The sequence below is a fragment of the Epinephelus moara genome, chromosome 18 (assembly GCF_006386435.1).
Source record: "Epinephelus moara isolate mb chromosome 18, YSFRI_EMoa_1.0, whole genome shotgun sequence".
NCBI classification, from domain to species: Eukaryota; Metazoa; Chordata; class Actinopteri; order Perciformes; family Serranidae; genus Epinephelus; species Epinephelus moara.
Genome location: NC_065523.1, coordinates 10,258,992 through 10,279,218, shown reverse-complemented (window position 1 = coordinate 10,279,218; position 20,227 = coordinate 10,258,992). Strand labels below are relative to the sequence as shown.

General features: G+C 37.3%; 2 protein-coding genes across 3 annotated transcripts in view; both read right to left on the bottom strand.

Moving 5' to 3' along the window:
* The window catches only part of tmem104 (transmembrane protein 104), a 79,861-nt gene extending 63,512 nt beyond the window's left edge, over nt 1-16,349 (bottom strand). The window contains exons 1-6 of the mRNA XM_050070197.1: nt 16,100-16,349; nt 15,383-15,449; nt 14,381-14,502; nt 12,152-12,233; nt 6,173-6,266; nt 4,470-4,553 (exon numbers count right to left, since the gene is read on the bottom strand). Of these exons, the coding sequence (XP_049926154.1) occupies nt 4,470-4,553; nt 6,173-6,266; nt 12,152-12,233; nt 14,381-14,502; nt 15,383-15,427 (427 nt within the window). The 5' untranslated portion in view covers nt 15,428-15,449; nt 16,100-16,349. The remainder of the gene's footprint in view (nt 1-4,469; nt 4,554-6,172; nt 6,267-12,151; nt 12,234-14,380; nt 14,503-15,382; nt 15,450-16,099) is intronic.
* A 77-nt stretch (nt 16,350-16,426) lies between these two features.
* Nucleotides 16,427-20,227, bottom strand: part of LOC126406068 (5-hydroxytryptamine receptor 3A-like) — a 9,659-nt gene continuing 5,858 nt past the window's right edge. The window contains exon 10 of one of the 2 annotated variants that reach the window (XM_050070199.1): nt 16,427-18,149. In XM_050070199.1, the coding sequence (XP_049926156.1) occupies nt 17,887-18,149 (263 nt within the window). In that variant the 3' untranslated portion in view covers nt 16,427-17,886. The remainder of the gene's footprint in view (nt 18,150-20,227) is intronic. The other variant, XM_050070198.1, reaches the window with a different exon arrangement.

The window sequence follows — 20,227 nt, the reverse complement described above, 5'->3', positions numbered from 1 at the left end:
TTCCAAGCCCGCCTTGCCGCTGCTGCCATGTCAATTTCAGTCCGGGAAGAAGTCAAATGCCCTCTAAGAGTGCCTCTTCAACAGCAGGGGAGATGCCTTTTAATTGCTTGCAAAGGTGCAGGACAGAGAGACAGTGTGCAGTCATGCCTACGGTTTATTATCTGTGAAGTGAGGAAGTGGTATTAAAACTGTTTTAATGTCCTGTAACTCGGTGGACTTGTTTGCACTCTTTCTTGTTATTTTGCTGCTGCTTGAACGCATAAAAAAAGAGCTGAATACAATTGTTGGTCCTGTCTGTGGTTGCGCTCTCTTAATTTAGGTTTGCTCTGCTTTCCAGGAAACATGGACCACTGGTTATCAGATGTCAACATCTGTCTCGTATACCCATAATCCCTTGCAATTTAGGTTGGTTTCCTGGAGTTAGTTTGAATTAAGTCGTCACTTCTAACAAACTGCACAGCCATTCCCTGGGAAGAGGACAGCAATTTACATTTTCAGGCAATTGTAAACCCTCTAGATGTAAATAAATAGCTCCTAATGGCCAGAGTGTGCTTCTTCTTAGATTTAGCAGATTATTGTAAGTGCAAATCTATAAACTCTGAATGCACACTGTCCTGGAGGCAGTGCTAGAATAGAGATCTATAGCTAGGGCTGCAACTAACAGTTATTTTCATTATCGATTAATTTGCTGATTATTTTCTTGACAAATTAATTGATTGTCTGTTCTGTAAATGTAAAAAAAAAAAATTTAAAATGCTGATAACAAGTGTTCAGAGCCCAGGCTGACATATTAAAATTGCTTGCATTGTCTAATAAACACTTAAACCCAAAGTTATCTAATTTCCTAACATATAAATCGGCAAAAGTTATCTGCAACAGTGAATTTAGTGCATGTTGTTACAAAAAAGGGAAAGGAAATAAAGTATAAGCTGGGGGGAGATGCCCCCCATAAGAACAAAGTCAGTTTGATGTAAAATTAAAAAGTATTTGAATATGACTTCAGCATGTGCAGTAGAAGAAATAAATGGGTTTGGGTAGCCAATTTTGTTGATCTAGCACAAACATGAAAATCTTGTTAAGGAGCATCAACATGACTCCTGCCTGGGGCAAGAAGCCTCCAAGCTCAAAACAAGCTATCTAACTAAATAAAAAAACTAAAATCCCTACCCTGACCCATTAATGGATTGTGCCGCAGCCTTTTAGCCTTTCATTCAGGCTTATTGTTTTAATTTTAGGATGTCTTCCTCCATCAAGCTTGCTAAAAATGTTGGGTGATTCTAGATAGCAATGCTAATGATTGCTAGCTAGCTAGCTAGCTAGCTAGCTAATAATGTGAGCAAGCTGCTGACACTACACTACTATACAACTACTACATGGAGATATGAACCATATAAAGTCACATATGAATATATACCAGACACTCTTACTAAATTATATTGTGAGGCAGGATGCCCCTGGAGGTTCTTTTTTAAATTAGTTTTGACTATAGACTGAACATAAAGATGGAGGACATGACTGCTCCCCAAAATGAAGCCAAAATGTCTTGATCACCCCCCTAGTGGCTGGCTGCAGTATAGATCATAAACCCCGCCCCTTATATGTTTGGAGCTTGGTACATGGGCCATACTAAAAACATCAAAGCACATGTCGTCAAATAACTTTTTTCACAAAGGTGGTTTCCGTCATTTTAGGTAGTTCTTATCATACTGATTTATGTTCAAGTCTCAATTTTAATCAAGCCCCAACAAACAGCGACAGGCCTTGAGGCCAATCTGACATAGTGACCAAACTGTGAAATACCAACTTCCGGGTCTGTCACGTGATGTCATTGGGCCCAAAAAGACATTTTTCAATAGAAATACATTGTAAAAGACACGTCTGTAACCTTTGAATTGTCTTGTTTTGCTGGCAGGATCTGATCCCTTTGGTCCGATAAGTTAGTGCAGGGCTGAAATGGAAGTTAGCTGCTCCGCTGAAGTCTCTAGTGCGCCTGCTCAATGGGCCCAACGATGTGAAAGCAGAGCTCAAAATCCAGGTAATTTAACACATGGGCCTCAAACTGTTTTCACTTTATGCGCCTCCAACAACAAATCTAAATCTTATTATGCATTCATAGTTTTAATTAGTTAATTGGTGCTATAGAAAGGGGGTATGGCATCACGCTTGACAGCTGTGTATCAATCGGTGTGCTCGTGATTAAGTTCGACTAATGACACTGAGTTGGGCCTGTGTAGAAGCAGGACCTTGATAACACGGCACTGGATATTTTGGCTTCATTTTTGTACAGTGGGAGGAAGTGGAGATGCATTGTCCATCTAGTCTATGGTTTTGACATCTGAAATGAAACGGAGTAAAAACCCTGATCAACAGGCACAACCAAGAACTCAGATGTATTGTTTGGCACCTACATGTGTGTATCCAGTGACCAGTAAAGTTCTTGACAGTTGTACAAGTCCTCAGCATGTTTTTACATGAATTATTTATCTAAGCATGCAGAGGTCATGCAGTTAGGTCTGTCCCAATTCTTTCTATTAGTGTTCCCACCTGGCCCTGAGTCTACAACTTTCTAAACTAATTAACTTAACAACAAATTTAAAAAAATGATGATGAACGTCAAGAAGAGTGGAAAGACTGAGAACTAAGAAAATGTTTTGAAGTGGATAGAGACTTTTTTTGTCGATTCATCAATCAATTGTTTGGTCTAAAAAAATCCCTCACAGTTTCACTCAGTCCAACATGAAATCTTCAAATGTCTTACATTCAGTGTAATAGCATGTATGACAAAGAAAAGTTTCAAATTTTTATATATCAGAAGCTTGAAGAACCAGATAATGTCAATCAAGATTTTCATCCACACAGTGATTGGTCAAAAAATTCAAAACTGGTCTACAGATTTAAAACTTCTCTCTGATCTCTTTTGTTTATATGTATATGCAACAATATCTGTCACTTTGCACATGAACAACTGAGTGCAACACTGTCACCACCTATCTGAAAATATTGTTTACATATCACCACATTTAAAGAACATAAACTGCTTTTACTCGTTCTTTGATGAGATAGTTCCTGATTTAAAACAAAATGTTGCTAAGTCAAAAGGTCAAAGTTTTTGAATGATTACTTGTGTTTGACAACATTTAACTTCTGAGATGTTTGACATTTTGATATCAGTACTTGACTCAGATAGCATATTGTTTAGAAAAAATTAAATGACGCCTAATTTGTTACTTCATTTGTCTACAGAAAATAAGCTCTCACACGGGAAAGAGAATTCCTGATATCAGGTAGAGAGTGAGCAGGTCGGTGCTGTCAGGATAGACAAAAGAGCTGTGTTTCTCCTTTCCTCGTTCGGCATGTGCTGGGACTCGTGCCTATCTAATTCATTTCTGATTAGAGTCACTGGGCAGCTTTCCCATAGAATGGAGAGAGAGAGAGAGAGAGAGAGAGAGAGAGAGAGAGAGAGAGAGAGAAAAGGAGAGAAAACTCATTTCCTTATTACCAATCAATACCTCCACGTGCCTCACCTGCACACAGCCTGTTTCACAGTGGGAAAGGTCATCAGCAAAGTTTTTTTTTTTTTAGCACTTCACCTTTAATGGACAGGACAGTCGAGCTGAGTGACAAGAGGCTGGATGGATTGGAGCATACTGCAGCTTTAACAGCATGAGCTGCATGACGGCATGCATGAGTGCGTTCACACGAGTGGGTGTGAACACGAGCCGAGCACATGTGTGTTACACAGTGTGTGCGTGCGTGCCGAGTGCTCCACCTAGTGTTGAAACGCTGAAGGACAGAGCATGTCAGCGCAGATGATGTTGTCAGTGCTTTGACCTTTTGTTGTTCCTTTATCCCTGCGACAACAGGGATGCCGCAGACTGTTGAGTCACTCGCATCTGGTTAAGGAGACCCGCTCGGCGTAATGCAAGCAGACAAGAGGAGGGAGGAGATGAAGAGAAGGGGGTGCTGCATGCAGACACGACCAGGACAATGTACTGATATGAATGAGGAATGTAAAGCCGCCAGGATGTTCTGTGTGGTTCAAGGTGAACGTGATACTGCTTTCAATTTGCCATCACAAGTTAACAAAGGATCATTAGCTCCCGAATTATTCAGAAAGAAGCCTTAACATCTTGGCCACAAGTACAGGTTGTACCCCCACCCCCCACCCACCCACCCATCCGTACATGAAAAGAGATTAACAGCCTCGATGGAGCCTCAAACAGGTAATTACAACCAAAGGCAATTTATCCATATATAATTACATCCAATTAGAGAGCCAGCAGTCTTCCTTTGTGAATGTGAGGATTGGACATAAAAGGTGTAAAAAAAAATTCTGAGTTAATTCTGAATCATCCCACACAACCTTCACTGCTCCTCCATAAATGTTACACGTGGCTAATGATGGCGGCGCTGGAGTTAATTGAATAATGGGCGGTGAGAGGAGAAGCCTGAGGCAAGAAGAATATTACCTTTGTTGAAGAACATGGAGGCCATTTGACCCATCTCGACCCGCTCCACGATGTCGAAATGATCGACGTGACCTCCTGACCTCTCTGTGAAAACATAGAGGCCATCTGCATTAAATACTTGCACTGTGGAGGCAGTTAAATGTCAAAGAGCAGTACGATGATTTAATGTGACTTTGATTCTCTGAGACTTGTCCTGCATCACAAGGTGTACACTTAAATATGATAGCACACAACAACAAAACAAACACTACAAACCTATATGACATGCTCAGCCTACATAGTAACACAGGTCTTTAAAGAAAAAAGCACATCAGCTGCACCAGAAGCATGACTCCTGGCTTCTGAAACCCCAAACTCTGAGATAACAGTGTGACAAGCTCAGGAACCAAAGAGTTCTTAAATCTGTTCAGTCATATTATGATAAAAATGATTAAAATGATGAGTGATTGGAACCTGCAATGTTCACCAGATTTAGTGCCTAAACTGTACTTAATACACAACAGCAGCCCTCACATTTTATATGTTGAAATCAAAAGTTACATTATGTTTATCTTTAACGTAACGTTTATTTTTAATTATATCAATTAAAGAGCAGAATCTAAGAACTATTTTCAGGGTGATTTTCCAATTCATCACTTAATTGTTTAGTCTATGAAATGTCAGATGGCAATCTTTAGAAAAACAGAAAAGTTGCAAATCCTCAGATTTAAGAGGATGGCATCAAAGAAAGTTTTACATTTTCACTTGATAAAGTACTAAAAACATTGCTTAATTATCAAAAGAATGCACACAGAAACATAGAAGAAGTGTTCAGGATTTTCTGTCTATGAACTGATTGTTTCAGCACTAGTTGATACTTAACTGTTCAAACAATGCTGAGATTTGATGGTTAAACTGAAGTGACACAGTGTTCGCATTTCATGTACCAAAAAGACATTTTATAATTTGCATTATCTTCGTAAGATATTTTAAAAGTTTTATTAAGATGGCTTTGACCTGCAGGACATTCTAATGTGATTACTGTGGGTGTGTTTTCACTGTGCTTCCCCTGGAAAATAAACCAATTGAAACTGAAATAATAACGATTATTCGATTGTTATCACGTGAATAGAGGGGGGTGGAGAGGTTGGTTACTCTCTGCTGTGACTGAGTGATTTAAAAACTTTATGTTCTGAATAAATCACAGTATTTTAAAAATATCATATAACGTGGCAGTGGACACATTGAAAATGTAAAGTTTAAGATTTCTGTCAATACTTTTTCCGTGCTTTTATGAAAAAACTCAAAGATATCAATGAAAATACATATTTATCAAAATCCTGCTGAGCTCGTGACCCCAGAGGGTTAAAATTAAAAAAATCATTTACACTTGAAATCCTCAGAAATCGCTTTGTAAACCATTGTTTATGTCGGCATTGTTCCATAATGTGACAACACAATAGAAACACATTGCCTTTTAATCTGTTTTTTTAGCTTTTTGTATGGTAAACTCACAAATACGTCTCAAATCAGATGTTGTCTGCCTCTATGTGTCAGCCCTGTGATAGTCTAGCAACCTGTCCAGGACGTACCCCGCCTCTCACCCAATGTCAGCTGAGATAGGCTCCAGCTTAACTAGTAACTATGTCCAGCACAGTTTAAACAGCTCAGCCTCAGTTTTGTAATAAAATCTTTGTATCATAAATATTCATCAAGATACTCACGAACAGACAAAATGGGCTTCGTCTCCGGCTCAGATCGACCTCGGACCATGATATCATCATCTGAATACTCAGAGGTGGAGTCGCTGTCATCGACCTGTGGAGATAATATGAGTGTATGAAGCTCTATTTTAGTTGCCTGTTTTCCTAATTTCTCAACATAAACAACAGTCAGTTTACAAGCGATTAACAGAGTGTTTATCTGCTCTGTATGTGACGCAGGGGAAAGCAACATCTGGAAATTACAAACAACAGCTGGGAAGCACTTTGCAGAATGGAGTACTTCACAATTCACACTGATAACATACCCGCACATCGCTTGTTATCATTTCACAAATTCTCTGTAGATTAACGTCAATTAGCTGTCAATGGTAGTCAACTTTGTGAGTGTCATCAGCAGAATTAATAAGTGACACGTCGGCTGGGACAGAGGGAGGAAGAGGAGATGAGGAGTGACGGGAGCTAATGGCTCTGTGACAAACAGCAAACATAAGCAAAAAAAATAACAGATTAATAATTAGAATTATGGATGACTGTTTCTTTACCACTGCTTTAAGGCATTAACAGAGTCATACTAACTTTGGAAAACACAGTCAAACACCAGACTACCTGTACATCTGTGTTAATGTAATTTCTCCTTCATGCAGGTGAATTAGAAAAGAAAGTGAGGCAGTATTCTATGATGTAACCAGGACATGGCAATTTCAATATTAGAACATGTTACATACTACATCCTGTCCCTAACTGGCTAAAAGAAATGAATTAAAACACAGGCCATCTGATAAAGCACTTTGAGACATACTAACTACAGTATAATTTCCCAGAAAGGAAATTATATGAAACTGAAAATTAATCAGAAGGTTTCTAGAGAAGACAGTACTAATTACAGGAAAAAAAGGAGACGGTGTTCAATTTTTACACTTTGAATTAATTCATTTTAATTAGTCCCAAGGTAATCTAGAGCAATAGTTCAAAACCTTTTGCCTTAAGGGACCCCTTTTCTATCATTGAGTACACTGATGACCCATGACTAAGCAACATATTTCATGCAGAACAATGGTACAGAACGAAAAGTAAATGCAATAACTGCAGCAAGTTTGTGTGGTTGTGTAAAACAATGGTTTTGTTTAACTTTGAGCAGATTTTTTCCTCTAAATAATGAGTATTTCTGATATTTTTAGTAACTTTTTACAAGATTCCGAGTATGTATCATGTTTTTAGTTTTTACAAGATTCCGCCTATGTATCATGTTTTTAGTTTTTCTTTTTTTTATTTTACCAACCATACATACCTAAACGGCTTCTTTTTGTGGACAAATTCAATGTTTCCTTCTCCCTAACTCTTGGCCTTTGCTGTATAAGCTCTTAGCTTTTTTAATTGCATACTTTTCCTATGCAAAATTAGATTGTTTAGCAGAGACTGAAGGCTCTGAGACAAATAATAGAACAGCTAGAACAGTCCGGTAAGTTCAGTAAATTAAATGACTTTGCAGTAATACAGCCTTTTAAACCAGTAAAAAAAAACCAAAAAAAAAACCACTTACAATATTATACCCAAAATCTAAGATGATATCTAGTCTCATACCACAATATTTTTACCCAGCCCTAAATATATCTACAAGTAGGTATACAATTCAACATACAGGAGTATATAGAGTAGAACTGCAACTATTATCAATTGTTGATCAACAGAAAATTCATCAGCAACAATTTGAGTCTGTTTTTAACAATAAATACAAAGATAATCTGGTTACAGCTTTTAATGTAAATATGTGTTTGTTTCGTCACTCTTTTACGATTGTAAATAGAATATCTTTAAGTTTGGACTTATTGGTCTTTAGGGAATTGTGATGGCCATTTTTCGCCATTTCCTGTTACTTATAAACTAAGGAAATACTCAACAGATTACCTGAAATCATTGTTTTTTGCAGCCCATATTTAAAGGATAAAGTTTTTAATAGTAAAATCATAATAAATAAAACATCTCCTTCAAGAAACTCTGGAAGTCTGGTAATCATCTGTTTATCAAAACACAACTAAATAAACCCCACTTTATTTCCAAGAAATTTCCTACAAAATAATTTGGAAATTACAGACCAGGAAAATAAAACACTGCTTTCGTGGATTTTTAACATTTAGGGACAGAATTAATACAATCTAGTTGCACTCCACTTAACAATCCAGCAGAGGGCAGTGACATTTCCTCATCCAGTGCCACACATTATCTAATCAGAGCATCACTCAGCCTTGAATGCAACATATCCAGTTATGTAATATTTTAGGTCACACAGTTGTACAGCAATAACATACATTCATATCACAACGCCGAGTTTATACTGTGCCTTAGCTTTTCTGCTTCTTTTCCATATGTACTGGCTTACAATGATTTCTATAGCAGGTAGTGGAGACAGAAGGACCATTATCTAGTTCACCGTCTCTAGTTTCCATCTTATATGTGAGGCTTTCTTGGAAAACACATGATGCATCGCTTTATTTTCGGTAAAATGCTTCACTCAAGCAGAGAGAAATAAAAAGCATTCAGCGGTAAACATTTTCAGTTTTCTCCCTCTCTTGTTTTCCATTACGTGGGAGGAAAAAGGCTGAGAAGTGTACAGGCGCCATGAATCAAGGCCGGGCGTTTGGGGCTCAGTTAGAGTCGGGCTATTGTCCTCAGGCTCATAACTCCTCAACTGGAAAGACACAAGCATTAAGCAAGATGACTTCTGTATCATGGGAGAAACAAAAAAGCAAAGGCCCAGACATTTAGAGTCGTTTTCTTAGTCAAAGTAAAAATGATGGAAGGCTGAGTTGTTCCCCTTGATAATTGAGCACAGTCCGATACTGACAGCTTCATCCAAATTGGGTTTCTTATAGACGAGTGGCAAGAGACACATTTCACTTGTGCTTCCACTGGACGATAAAAAAACAACAGCCTTCTAAATAAAAAATATGGCTTCCTTTTAAAAGAGGGGAATTCTTTTCAGGCTTTAAACATAAAGTAATTTATTGTGGAGTCATTTTTACAGAGCAACAATTAAAGCAGTCATTGTTTCTCTCAACAAAAGTTTAAGTCTGGCAGATGGCACCATGTGGTGATCAACTTCTGCTCAGATAAAGAGGACATCATCGATAAGTGAGGTTCCTCAGCTTTGCTGCTGAAGAAATACTGTGAGCTAGAAAATGCCTAAGATGTTTTAATAATGTCGAATATGTTTAAATAATCACAGGCCAGCGAGTCTCGCTTCAGTTATAATCAAGATTTGTTTTAACAGTTGGCTTTAAAATTCTTGTCTTGCATTCAACATTATAAAAATGAATTTGCTGAAAGCAAAAATAGATCAATGGATGTGTCCATGTGTCCTCACCATGTTTTAAGTGTCTCTCCATTTTACTTCTGCTTTAAAATATATAGATCCAAAAGCACTCTTCCAGAGGCTGCGTTCAGTGAGGAAGGGCTGCAACTTATCATCATTTTTACAACTTGTTTCAACTTGCTAAAAACTGGCATCAGTGTTTCTTTATTTCTTCTATTGAGGCTTTCCAAGGTTATTGCTTTTCTCTGCAGCTTTATTATTTGCACACAAATGATTGTACAACATACAATGACTCAGTCAAAGTTATACACTTTGCTGATGACACTACAAAGAGGGAAGTAGAGTTGTTCTGATACAGATACCAGTGATGGAAATGCCTCCAACACTGCCTAAAATGTTGCATCTGGTATCTGCAAGTACGCAAGTCTATGCACCAACATCTCTTCAATTATTAATAAACTTTACAGTAGTTTAACACTAAAAATACAACAGTAGTTTTTCCAGTAATCAATTCTTTTCGCTCTGAAACAGTAACCTACACAACAAGTTGCATTGTGGAGCAACTGGCAACTACTGTTTAAGAAGAACTGATTTCCAGTAAACAGTGAAATGTTGGCTGTTAGCAATTTGTCAGATTAGATAATACAGGAAATTTCTACGGCATTTATTCTCTGTATGTACTTCTTCATGTTTTACAAAGGCTTTAACTTGAGCCATGCCATAAAACAATGATGGCAATCATGTCACAACCACACAGGGTTAGTAGTACACAGCTGTCATCTTTTATATATTCATATTTCTAATGTAATGATATCACACCGGTACTCAGTATCAGCCAATATGCAAATTCAGGTATGAGAATTGAAACCAGTTTCATGGAACTGCAATATGCTAATTTTAAAAAGGGGAAGCAATGTTTACAAAATCTCAGGGTAGGCATATCGCAAATTATATTTTACTAAAAAATAAAGTTTCAAGGGAAGATATGGTCCAGTTTTACACATCAGTCGTGACATCTGTGTGTTGTAATCTCTGTAATCTGGATATAACTCTAGTTCTTAAAGTACTTGCAGAAGCAACCATGGCTGTACGTTGCAATGTCAGTGAAAATATTAGTTAACAATTGGGGAATATAATGAAATATGGCTTAAACACATGCAATAGTCTGATGTTATCAATAGTTCAAAACCACACTGTAGAAATCGAATGCAGGACTGCCATTAAAGCTACAGTTGGTACTTTTTTTTTTTTTTTTTTAAAGATATTTTTTCTGGCATTTTTAAGCCTTTAATTGATAGGACAGATGAGTGTGAAGGGGGGAGAGAGAGAGAGGGAGTGACATGCAGCAAAGGGCCACAGGCTGGAGTCGAACCCGGGCCGCTGTGGCAACAGCCTTGTACATGGGGCGCCTGCTCTACCACTAAGCCACCGACGCCCCTACAGTTGGTACTTTTATGAAAATATAATTTTGTAATATTTGCTAAAACAGTCACTATATTGTGAGAGAAGTACTTGAGATGGATCATATGTGAAAAAAAATCATGTCCCTCCTCCTCTTCCAACTGCTTCTCATTTTACAGCTAAACAGTACACTAAAGTTTGTTTCTGAAAACATGTTAGGTGAGAAATAGGTAATGTAGTAACAGAATCTTGATTCATATATGATCAGCGCTGCCTAGTTTGACAATGTGACCGCAGTTCATGTGCTTGACATGGTTGACAGCTGCATTAAGTCTCCTTGGCTCTTGCTGTTTTCGATCACGTACAGTAACGCCATTAGAAGCGCTACGGGCCATAAAAAAAGCAGTGTAACATGAGTTTTTTTATAGATTATCTGTCACATTTCGTTATGCGATTATAGTGAGTTTCAGCAAATTTTTTATTTTTTACAAAAGTTACAAACTACATCTTTAATCCATTGCATCAAGCGTGAACCCAGCTTTACCTCAACTCAACAGGATAGACTCTTTAAATTTCTACTAACAGAGAGAAATGCAAATTATTAGAAATCCACACCAACAAAATAAAATGTTATTATAATACAAATCCGCTGCTAAACAGTATCAGCCTGCAGTTAGTGCACTACTGCCCACACTGCATGCTCCCATATTATCCAGTATTTGTGTCCTCAGTGTGTAATCTGTACCATAGCAGGATTTGCATAAGTCTATTTTTAAGAATCAATTAAACAAGCCGGATCCGGCGTGCTCCAAAGGAAGAAAGGATAGTTCTCATTAATCTGTCGTGCAGTGCAGTCCTGTGTAAGCACACCATCACTCTCCCTGACTGCAGTCACTCTGGATTTGAGTTTATTTGACGCTGATTATTTCACAAGTTTATCTCCATTTAAAAAAAGATAAAGTTCTGTTATTAGCTGCCGTAACATGCTTCAGCATGTCAGAACGAGACCTGTAAGCGCATTAACTACAGCTAAGGACTGGAAAATGTCCTTACACTGCATTTATACTAATATTGGTTCCACTTCTTCGCTGCAGAGTGTAAACAGTGTTTGGCCTCATGTCTTATTAGACAAACTCTGACAAAGAGGAACATTTACTTGTTTAATATTTGGTTTGTGTGATACATCCTTACAGCAAATAAAAAGCCGTCCATTCAGTCAGCATGCTATTGAAGATATTCAAACATGGACTACGAGTTTATTATCTCACCTCTTCCTGCTCTCTCCTCTTCCAACGCAGCTGAGCATTGGCCGCCGCCATCGCCTCAATCACAAAGGTAGTGGTCATGTAGCTGGAGAGGGGAAAGGAGAGTTTAAAATACAAGTAGATGCAACAGGTTAACAAGACGTTTTTAATGACATTGATGGTCAAATACAGTATGACTTATCAAGTGTGGAAATTATTTCATTATCATTTTGGCCTTGACCACTGCAACATTATTTTGCAAACTTGGACTTATTTTTTTTTGGCGGATCCATTACAGCTTCTGTGTAAAGTGCTGATTGGCACACTGCTGCTTTAATGAAAAAAAAAAAAAAAGTCCAAATATAAAGCAAGTAATCTCTGTCTGTATCTGTATGTATGTCCCTCCTATTTGTGGAACATTCATCCCATCTGCCTCACACTTGGCAGATGTATTGCTGAGGATCCAAGGACGTGCAGTGTTGAACTGGTTTAATGTGGACACATGACACATTGACATGGGGGCCTCAAGCAAACGCTATCTTGCTATTCTTTCGACCCTTTATCTTACTGGAAATGTTGGTAGTGGCAGTGGTAGAGGACGTACTAAACTTTTTTCTGAAGTAAAACTATTAAATATTTATAGAAAAGTGATTAATACCGCATAGTAAAAGTTATCAAAATTTTTACTTACAGTGAAGAGAGAAAGAGAGGCATTATCAGTACAATGTACTTACATTTAATTAACATCTGAATAGTATATAATGGAATAGTTTAATGAAAAACAATGCATCACATTTAACTTGTTGTATTTTGTGAGTGAAATCTGAATCTGCAACGTAGTAAATAACATTTCTCTGTCGGTTAAATGCGGCAGTACAATGTTTCCCTCTGAAGGACAAGCACACAGTAAGTGAGTAGTATACCCTTGAGCTGCATATTTTAAAGTGCTTTGGGACCTTTTATGTATTATTTCAGGGCACAATGAGTTAGGATAGCAACATAATTCAATATTTTGTCACATAAAAACATTATAGTAAATCTGTAGCTGTTTCAGGGCTCAGGTCTATTGCTCAGGACCCACAGAGAGACAGTTTCATGTGTGAAGTTGTTTGTATGAGCAGCTCTCAGGAAAGCTAACAGCGGCACTAACACAGGCAGAGCAATCAGCCAGTTATGAACATGCATGTTTTGAACGGGCACTGCGCTAGTAAGTATAAAAAGAGGGAGATCTATTAAATTTAAACCTGCGAAAGCTGTTTTGTTATCCACTTTGAAGCAGAGCAAACATGTTGTGAAGCTAACTACCAACTCCTGAGGAAAATATTTGGCTCATTAGCCGCTAAGTGCTCAACTTTGGACATCTACACAATAATCTGTAACTCTCTAAATTTTCTGTAGGTTTATCACTACAAGTAACACCTTTCAAATTATCATTTGATACATTATTATTATCATCAAAATACTGGTTATAGCATATTAAATACAGAAAGCAGATGGACTCATGTTTAAACTGGTAAGAAATGTTCACATCAAACATGTTTCATGTAGGAAAAAATGAAAATGCACACTAATGCAATGTGCAATAATTTAAAAAATAAATCATGAATCATCAGCTATTTTGATATCATAATTTTAATAAAAATAAAAATCTGTTTTCACATCAGTACAATCTTTAGTTTCTTTAGTCTTTAGTTATTTTGTTCTTATAAAAAAATATTGTTCAGTTTGAGATTATAGATATATTATGCATTAACCCTTAGATGTTTCATGTTTGACTTGAACACAATTAATATTTGACTGACGGCGACAAAATTCAGGTTTCTCAGCACATGAATGCCTTTTCATAGACATCAGCCTATCAAACTAAGCATTGTTTTTATGTTTGATGTATTAGATTTGATTCTAGATTTGGTTTTAATATTTATATTTTGTGCTGCAAGTTTTTGACAACCGAATCATGCAACATGTATGACTTTAGAAAATAAACTGTCACATCCACACACTTTTCACTAGAAAACACGAACATAATTGACCTTGCTATGCTTGCTATGATGAAACAATGACATTAAAAGTCTCCTGAATGATCACTTTCGTTTTAGCAGAAAACAAATATCATGTTCAAACACATGTTGTTTCATACTGAATCAAAATATAAATAGAAAAGAAGGCAGATGTAGGTAGAAAATGTAAGCCGCCCTGTCTGTGTTGTCTCTGGGAAAGGGAAAAGAGTTAGATGGGTAAAGCAAGACTTACCTCATAAATCCTAAAAAGGAGATGAGTGCTATGCTAACCACCCAGCCGGCTGTTGCAAAGGCTTTGGGCATTGTCAGAGCTCCTGTTCCCACAATCAGATTGAACATATACACCAGCCCCACCTAGAGAAGACATGCGAGGAATGGGAGGCACATAGACATGTTCAGTGTTGTTCATGACATTCAGCTCTATGATTTCATTTTCAAGTATATGCTGTACCCTTAAATTCACTTTCTCCCCACTATAACCTTTTAGTTTTGCTGCTGCACTAACCTCTTTACGGGTTTATCAAGTTCCATCTTACATTAATAATTTATTTAATGTGGCTTATCTAATACAAAATTTCAAGCAATGCATTATTAGGTGTTCCTCTGTGCCTTTGCTGATAAAGATCAGACTACTTGGTGGATTATCCAACCATTGTCGTGGATGATATTGAGGTTAAGGGGGCAGCACTTAGACCTATCTGGTAGCAGAGTGCTTTAATGATTCAAAGCTTTAGCTTCCTGGAAAAAAACATCTGACCAGCAGAACTTAATCTCTGTGGCGAAGTCATGCCGATGTAAGCAGTCAGGGACTCAAAAGTGAGTACAGACCATAAAGAGGCATGATGTGTTAAAAAAAAAAGGATGTGTAAGCAATTTAGCTTCCTCTTTATTGTTCACTGCACTTTCATATGCACCATACATACTTCTTTGATTACACAATTAAAGTTTCTTCAGAAAAATGCCTTTTTCTGTCATATGTGTGTGTGAAGTATTTGGAACATTATAAGCAGTCAATAAAAGCAGCTCAGAGAACCATTTAGTTTATAAAACAAGGTAAAGACTGCAAGAAGAATACAACATCTTTATTACTTCAGAGCCTTACATGCTGTGCTTGAGTGCTCCTGGTTGCACAGAACTATTCTTTGACAATTACAATGTATGTCTTACCTTAAACAATAATCATAATACTGATAATAAAAAAAGGATTACCCACAGCACCCTGCGTGATACTCACAAATGGGGAGTAGGGCTCCCCGCTCTCTGTAATTCCACCTGCCATGGTTGATGACACTGGTCCTCACCTGAAGGAATAAACCACAAGCAGACAGCTAAATTTTCCAAATTTTAATTTACATTATTGGCATGGCCATAATTAAGTAATATATTGCATAATCAGGCTGTGCATTGTCTGTAATGTAATAACAGATACTGAGAATGTAAATTTAATAGAAGAGTGGTTGTTCAGCTTTATCTTGGATGGAAAAAGAACTCCAATCATATAGTTTCCCATTTAGAGTTTATTTTACTGTCGGCAAATAACTGGGCATTCATTAAAAATCATTCAAGACATGTCTTAAACTTTTAAGGCCATTTTTCAATTCGGCAAACATATGACTCACAAAGCAGCACATATATTCATTAAAAATAGTCTTTTAACACATTTCTCTTGGCTACCACTGTGTAGTTCGGTGGCAGAGATTTTTGTTGTGTTTTTATTGATTTATGTCACAGGAAAAAAGCTATCCTGACTGTGGAAAGTTGTGCAGTCTGCTGAGCTGCCATTCCTTTACTAGCAACAAAATAGCTATCACACAAAAACTCATATGGATAACGTTAATGTTTAGTTGTGGCGTTTTATTAAATACACTGCTACCGTGGGAGACCAGTCAGGTCACTCTGTATCGAGCAACACGAGAGTCATTAATTGAAAACAAACGGAAACACCTCTCACCTTACTTCTTCCCAGTGTATCTTGCTAACTTAGCTGCTATGCTAGCAGGATGCTCCAAGCTGTCATGTGTATCACTGGCTAGCTGGAGAAACGTAGAGCCTCGTCGCCTCGCTAACATGAGCTGCGTCGTTGTTAAATTGATGGGGGAAGTCAATATGAGCCAAAGGTTTGGAGAAAAACCCTCCCTCAGGAGCTAGCAAGGCTATGACAGTTAGCTAACTGAAGCTGTAAACTAACCAACCAGCTGACCTGTTCCGCAACAAGCGTAAAGCTTCCTTTGACACAAACTGGCACTTCCGGTACTGGTTTTCAAAGTAAATCCTTCTCATAGTACATTAACGGCAAGTATATAATAATGCTTTTATTATGAAGGTACAATAGAATCATTGTCGTTGTTAGTATGTTTGCTTTGATACACCTGCTGGTTGGTTTGCTCGGTCAGTTGTTGGTGCGGAGAACAAATCACGAGGTCCAATCAAATCTGATTTTGGGAGCATGTTTTGTTTATGAAAACAGTTATATATACACTGCTGACTAATTTCAGAATAATTAGTACAGTGCCACTCAACATTATAAGGCTACAGTTTGGGTAAATCAGTAAACCCGCCCCTCCGTTCAGCTGGGCTGACACAAACGAACAACCCCTCAACCAATATGTCCTGTCATATGACACATTTACATGTCATATGGCATGCACACCTTGTGCCTGCACTGTGAGCAGTGTCACATTTACTTTAAGTAGACAGGTGGCGCTTTTAAAATGTTGTGAAGTGTGTTTTTGTTAAAGTCACAGAACAGATTAAAAATTCCTATAAAGGAACACAGATCCAAATCAAGGTACCAAGGTTCTTGGTACTGAAACCTTCAGTTACTGTACACATTAAGATTTTTGCATAACATATGACGAGCCTATTAAATATGTTTTGTTACAAATTAACTACCAACACTTTGTACAAGTCAAACTGAAACGATAACCTGATTAACAGAAAATTAAGTGGCAAGTATTTTGATATTGTAATTTTTCATGTAAAAACATTTCATGGTTCCAGCTTCACTACTGTGAAGGATTGTTACTTTTCCTTTTAATACTTATAGTACTTGTAATGTATTAGTAATAATAAGTTAATAATAAGCTGGTTGAACAAAACAAACATTATAAGAGTGTCACTTTGGGCACTGAGTAATTGTGACAATTTTGTCACTATTTTCACGCACCCAACAATTGACTAAGAAAATAATCATCAGATTAATCCCTAATGAAAATAATCATTAGTTAATGCTCAAATGAGCTCCACCCAAACCAGCTCCAACAGTAAAATAAGGCTTTTACATTAATGCACGAGTAATAATAACCTTACATACATTTACTGAAGGAGTTTTTTCAATGTAGGACTACAATAGAAAAACAGACCAACATAGTAAACGTCATCACCCTACAATAAAAGTTTTCCCATTGCACGGTACATACATGCCATCTTCCATTACCTTCAGCAGTAAAATGCAGCAAACCCCCTTCCCTCTGATTTCTCTCATTTTCCCCCTTTTAGCTTGTGTCACATTTACAGTAAACCAACAATATAAACTCTTATCAATTTTACTTTGATCCAAACATCAAATCATTTAACCATTTCATATCATGCTGTATATAGTCATTTTCAAGTTATCAAACTTTGCATGCAGGTTGTTAGTCATGTCTGAAAAGCTCAGTGTAATCTGTTAGGGGGTTAGAAACAGTGGTACTTAGTAATGCAAAAAGCATGCACTGGCAGATTATACACACATCATTTCTACTCTATTTGTAAAATCCACACTACGTTCATGTATGTCACAAAAACCACAACAGCTACAAAATAGAAGGTAAAGAACACAGAGTCTATAATTTTAGCCACTCTTAAGTAGCGTCCAGGCTTCCTCTTGTCTTTGTCTTGCCCTTCGGCTTCCTGTCGAGCTGCCTTCACTTCCTCCAGGATTTGTTTCAACAGGTTGGGGCCTTTGGGCAAATCCAGAGGGATGTTGTTTTTCTCTGGAGTCTCCTCAGCTCCAGCAGGATCTGTGTGGGACAGGGGAAAGTTGTGTTCAGGGTCTATATGTACATGTAGGATCACTGATGCATCTATATTGGGATGCTCATTCATAGTGATGAGATGTGTTAGGTGTGATGTTTCCAGCTTGTTTGTTGTGCTGCCCCCAAGTGGACTAAATATCAACTACTGTAACATGGCTGGCATTTGTATTCCTTCCTGTATCTTAAAATCTGAATAGGGATGTTCATCGGCAAAGTCAATCAATAAAGTTTTCATATGTCTGCTAGTGTATAGAAAACATTTAATATTTGACAAATTTGGTTTATTTTATCATATGAAAAAAAGTTTAGGAGAAAATTGCTAAACTCAATGTGAGGTATATAAAAATGTACCAAAACCCAGATATCTTTCCTCTTACAGGTCCTGAAAAATTCACCTAAATTCCCCTAAAACACCTATTCAAGGCATACCCAAAGTAAACTGAGAGCTGTTCTTGTTCCATTTTTAGTACATGCACCGAATATAATATAATATCACCAAAAAATAAGGTAAGGTAAGGTAATAAGGTTTAGTCCAGGTGCTTTTAAAAAAGAGGGTAAAACAATATACTGAATGTGTGAATTTAAGTGAAAAACAAATTAACAAAGACAAAAAAAAAGTCTATTTAAGAGCTAATTGTATATATAAAAACACCTTTCGATAACCTAAATCTATGAGATTGACTTTTTTTTCCCAGAAGACAACAGAGGAGCCATTTGTTTATCATTTAAATACATTTATAACAATCTATAATTCCAAGAAAAAGATGAAAACTCCTTTGGACGTGGGGAGTGTTGTTGACTACAAGACCCATAAGCCATACGGCCAATTGCTGGCTATTGATTGACTCTGAGGTCAAAGGAAGCGGCGGAGGTATCTCCTTCAACACAGGCCCTCGCTGGAGACATGTATAGCTGCAGACACATTCTGTTTGTCCATACACGACATGCTGTTACAAACCCCGCCCACCACTAGTACAAGACAAACCTACTAAAATGACGGCCATCTGACCCCTGCTACAATGCTACACTGTAGTAAATAAATTAAACCAAATGTAGCAATAATCCACTTCATAATTCATAATACATAAAGACATGGTTCACTGTATAAGTAACAAAACGTAACCCTTATGTTTACCCTTATCCTTACCTTAACTGCCTCTCTTTTAACATAATACTTAATAGCAGGCTAATCGCTGACTTAGCATTTGCATAAGTAAAGAGATGTAGTTCACATTATCCTTTTCCTGATCTTAACCGCCTCTCTTTTAACGTATTACTTCATAGCTAAATAACATGCAAACTTAAGAAATTATGGATAAAATGTAGAGAAATATGAACATTTGAAATAATGCAATGGCAGTTCTTGGATATCTATGGATGTAATAGTGTGTTTGGACTATATATTTTACTGGATTTAGACCTTTGGGGATGTGTGAAGACTGTAGAAGCAGCGTTTTTGTCAGCATAATGTCAATTTGTGGATTATAATAATGCTTCATAGGTGAGTTATAACTGTTTGTTTTTTGTCTGACAGAAGCGTATATTGACCTCCCTGTGGTAGTTGCATTTTGAAATGGTCCACATCAATCGAACCGCAAGAAGCAGCGCTTTTGAACAATATGTCATACAAGTAAACCACTTAAACAAAGCAAAAGCAGCAGATGTTTACATGTCAGAAATCATCAAATGAAATCTTTCAAGGGCCCGCGGCAAAATGAAAGAATCTCATTTTGGAGATACTGGTGAAGTCGTTGCTGTGGTAATTTTGCATTGGGATTTCTGTTGCAATTTCCCAAAGAGGAATGCAGCCCATAAAGAGGCAACACTCAGATACTCAAAGACATGGTCAAACATTTCCAATGTCAGTTTATCGCCATGAAAAAATGTGGGAAATATGGTCTTAAGTTTGGTCATCACAAACCTTAAACCTGCATTAGATGCAAGCTGCTGATTCTTTCCACTTGTCAAGCAGTTATTTGAATCTATTAATGACATACAGTGGTGTGAAAAAGTGTTTGCCCCCTTCCTGATTTCTTACTTTTTTGCATGTTTTCCACACTTAA